We start from the raw sequence: 3,032 nt of genomic DNA, 5'->3' as shown, positions 1-3,032 counted from the left end.
CTCCCATCTCGGTCCCCACTTGCAATTTGCAGCACAAACTAAATCATCATCATTTTTCTCAAACCTCTTGATGTATTCCTATCAGCACTAATTCTCACAATAAAACTCAAAAGCTATCATATCCAATCGCCACAAATGCCCTCATAATGTCCGTCACTCATCAGATTCATCACAACAATCTGAGCCCCTTGATCCCGAAATCATGAGCTCGAAAAACAAAATGCCAATCACGCCGTCCGCCCAGTCTTGACCAGCCTCCATTTTCGTGTCTTGTGCACCTGTTTCGGCTCTTCCTTTCCAGTCCTTATTCATCCCGTCATCTTGACCTCCCGATGCACCAGCGACGTGCTCATTGCCCCCTCGCCCTTTATCTCGCGCGTCGCCGCCTCGAGCTCATTGAGCATGCATGCCGCCGCAATCACTCTAAAGCTCTGCATCCTCTCCTCCTTTCCACCACCCGTTGCCCCCCCTCTCTTGCCCTTAAACATCGTCTGCACCGGCGCGTCCCCCTGCAGCAGCTCAATCTGAAAACACGCCACCGCCATCTCGAGCGATTGCAGCCGCGCCGTGCTCACAGTCCCGTCATCGGCCGCCGTCGCGTACACGACGCTCCCGCCGCCGTCATGCCATACGCCGCCCCGCGCTTCTGGGTTACGGATTAGCTTGACGATCCAGCTCATCAGTCGGTCCATTTCATCCTTCAACTTGATCGACAAATCTCGCTGCTGCCGCGACTGCGATCCCGTCTTGTTAACGATGTCCCCGCAAAACGCCTCCGTCTCGCTTATGGCAGTCCGCGGATTGTGCGAAAACTGCTGCATGTTCTCGTACAAACCCGTCTCGTAGATGCGCCTCACCTTGCGCGCCTCGTCGACCCGGCCCCGCCAGTCTAACCGGATGCCCAGCGCCGCGAGACCCGCCTCCATGATGCGCTGCACCGGTTCCCACACCAATGCCGCCGCCCCGCCGCCGCCACTGCTTTTTTTAGTGCCACCCGTCACCTGCGCCCATAGATTCTTCTCGTCAATAGCTCGGTAAAGCTGGCCCAGAATCTTTTCCGACTTGTGGTACCGGTACTTTGGCCGGCCGAACCCGTCATCGCCCTCGTCCTCCTCCTCGTCCACCTCGACAAACGCAACGTCGCCTAGGTCATACGTCGTCGTCGGCGGCGCCGGCGCCATGAAATCCGGCTTCGTCTTGGGTTGCCGCGGAATCTCATTAATGAGCGGCGGGATGCCCGTCTTGGAGTAGTCTACGGCCGTCGAGTGCAGCTCGGCCAGCTTGATGCACGTCGGGTCGTCCGCGCCTGCGGGCTGAATGTCGGCGTACATGAGATGCCGGTTGGCAATCAGCCCCAGCACGTCTGTGCGCATAAACTCGATGAAGAAGCTAGCAATATCGTCGCGCGTCACGTCGCGGTCCAGCGGCTGCGGTTTGTTACGCGGGTAGCTGGCGGGCGCAAAGACGCTGCGCGGCAGGGCGCCGCCATCCCAAATGACATTGTACTTGTCACCGTCGAGGTCACCGCCGCTCAGCTGACTCGGCAAATCGCGGCCGCCGCGCTGGCTAAAGACAATGCAGTTGCGCAGCGCCCGCAGCGGGTGCTTCTCGGGCGGTGTCACCATCTTGGCTAGCTGGATATCGCCCGGATGTAGCGCCGGCGACCGCGTCACGACAACGGGGCCGTCGACGAGCGAGTCCTCGATGCCGTCTTTGCGGCCCGGTGCTCGCCGGTCGTAGTGAATGTAAATCTCGCCCTCTTTCAGAAACCCCGTCTCGTCCATTACGCCAAACAGCGTCACACCCTTCTCAATGGGGATGCGCGCTTTGTGTTTGAGCAGCCGCAGCTCCCGCAGCACCACGTACTCAACGACGCCCTTGAGAAACGGATCCCCCCGGTAGTCGATACCGTGCGCGTGCATTCGCCGGATGAAGCGTGGCAGGCGGATGCTGGACCCGACGCCCTGGTACTCGAGAAACGTGCACGTGTTGGCTGCCGTCGCCGTCACGCCGCGCAGCGTCTCGAGCGCCTTGGCCTGCATGGCCCGGAACCAGGTCCGATTCGTGCCCATATCCTCGAGGATCTTGATCATCTGCCGGTTGAGTACCAGCCGCAGCGGCCGGGCGGCGACCTCGCAGATGCCAATCTCTACAAAGTCTCGGCTGGGGAATTTCATCATGGACTCGGCGCGGATGCAAATCTGCTTGCCCAGCAGCCGGGGGTCCAGGCTCAGCATGCCCTTGATGCCGGCGACACGAATCTGCACGCACGTGGGCGAGCCCAGGTTGAGCGGCAGCACGTCCCAAAACTCCTCGAGCGCGCCCTGCGAGATGGTGCCGACACCGTCGCTAAAGACTCGCGATTCGTCGACGTAGCTGCGCACGTCTTCAATGTAGCTGATGACGATGCTGCTACCGCGCAGCGACACAGCGTAGGGCGTCTCGGAAAAGGCCTGGCCGATACGGGCGGCGCACTTTGCTGGGATGCGAATCTCGCGGAAGTCGCCGAGCGAGTTGAGCACCGTGGCATAGTCTTGCCTCCCCATGCGGTTATCGACAAATGGTGCCATGAACCAGGCGGAGTGCGAGCGCAGGCTCGAGTGCGAGAAGCCGAGAAATGAGAAGCGGCGGCCGGCGACCTCGATGCCCTGCTTCATGACGCTGCGGTAGTGGTCGTAGACGTAGTCATTGGACACGCGATGGTTGAAGTTGAGGTCGGAGCCGTCCTCGTCGGTGAAGGTGACGCGCAGGAAGTAGTCTGTACGGTCGTGAAACATGCGCAGCACGCGGTTCTTGGACTCGGGGTCGGGGCCTCCCAAAATAACGCGCGTGGGCGTCACCATGGCCTTGAGCACCCAGGCCTGCTGCTTGGAGATGCTGTCGCCGAGGCGGCCGCTTGTGCCGCCGCTACTACTGCTACCGCCGTTACTGCTACTAATACGCGCGGGTTCTTCGCCACGCACCATGACGCTCTCAATGTCCATGACGCAGTTAAGCAGCTCAAAGGGGTCGAGCTCGTTGGCCTTGACGCC

General features: G+C 60.5%; 1 protein-coding gene across 1 annotated transcript in view; it reads right to left on the bottom strand.

The window, feature by feature from the left end:
- Window positions 1-308: 308 nt before the first annotated feature.
- The window catches only part of BBA_07537 (RNA dependent RNA polymerase), a gene marked incomplete at both ends in the record, with an annotated part of 4,144 nt that continues 1,420 nt past the window's right edge, over window positions 309-3,032 (bottom strand). The window contains one exon of the mRNA XM_008602634.1: window positions 309-3,023. Coding sequence (XP_008600856.1) covers window positions 309-3,023 — 2,715 coding nt within the window. The remainder of the gene's footprint in view (window positions 3,024-3,032) is intronic.

The sequence above is a fragment of the Beauveria bassiana genome, assembly GCF_000280675.1.
Source record: "Beauveria bassiana ARSEF 2860 unplaced genomic scaffold BBA_S00025, whole genome shotgun sequence".
NCBI classification, from domain to species: Eukaryota; Fungi; Ascomycota; class Sordariomycetes; order Hypocreales; family Cordycipitaceae; genus Beauveria; species Beauveria bassiana.
This window is presented reverse-complemented; position numbering and strand designations above follow the sequence as displayed.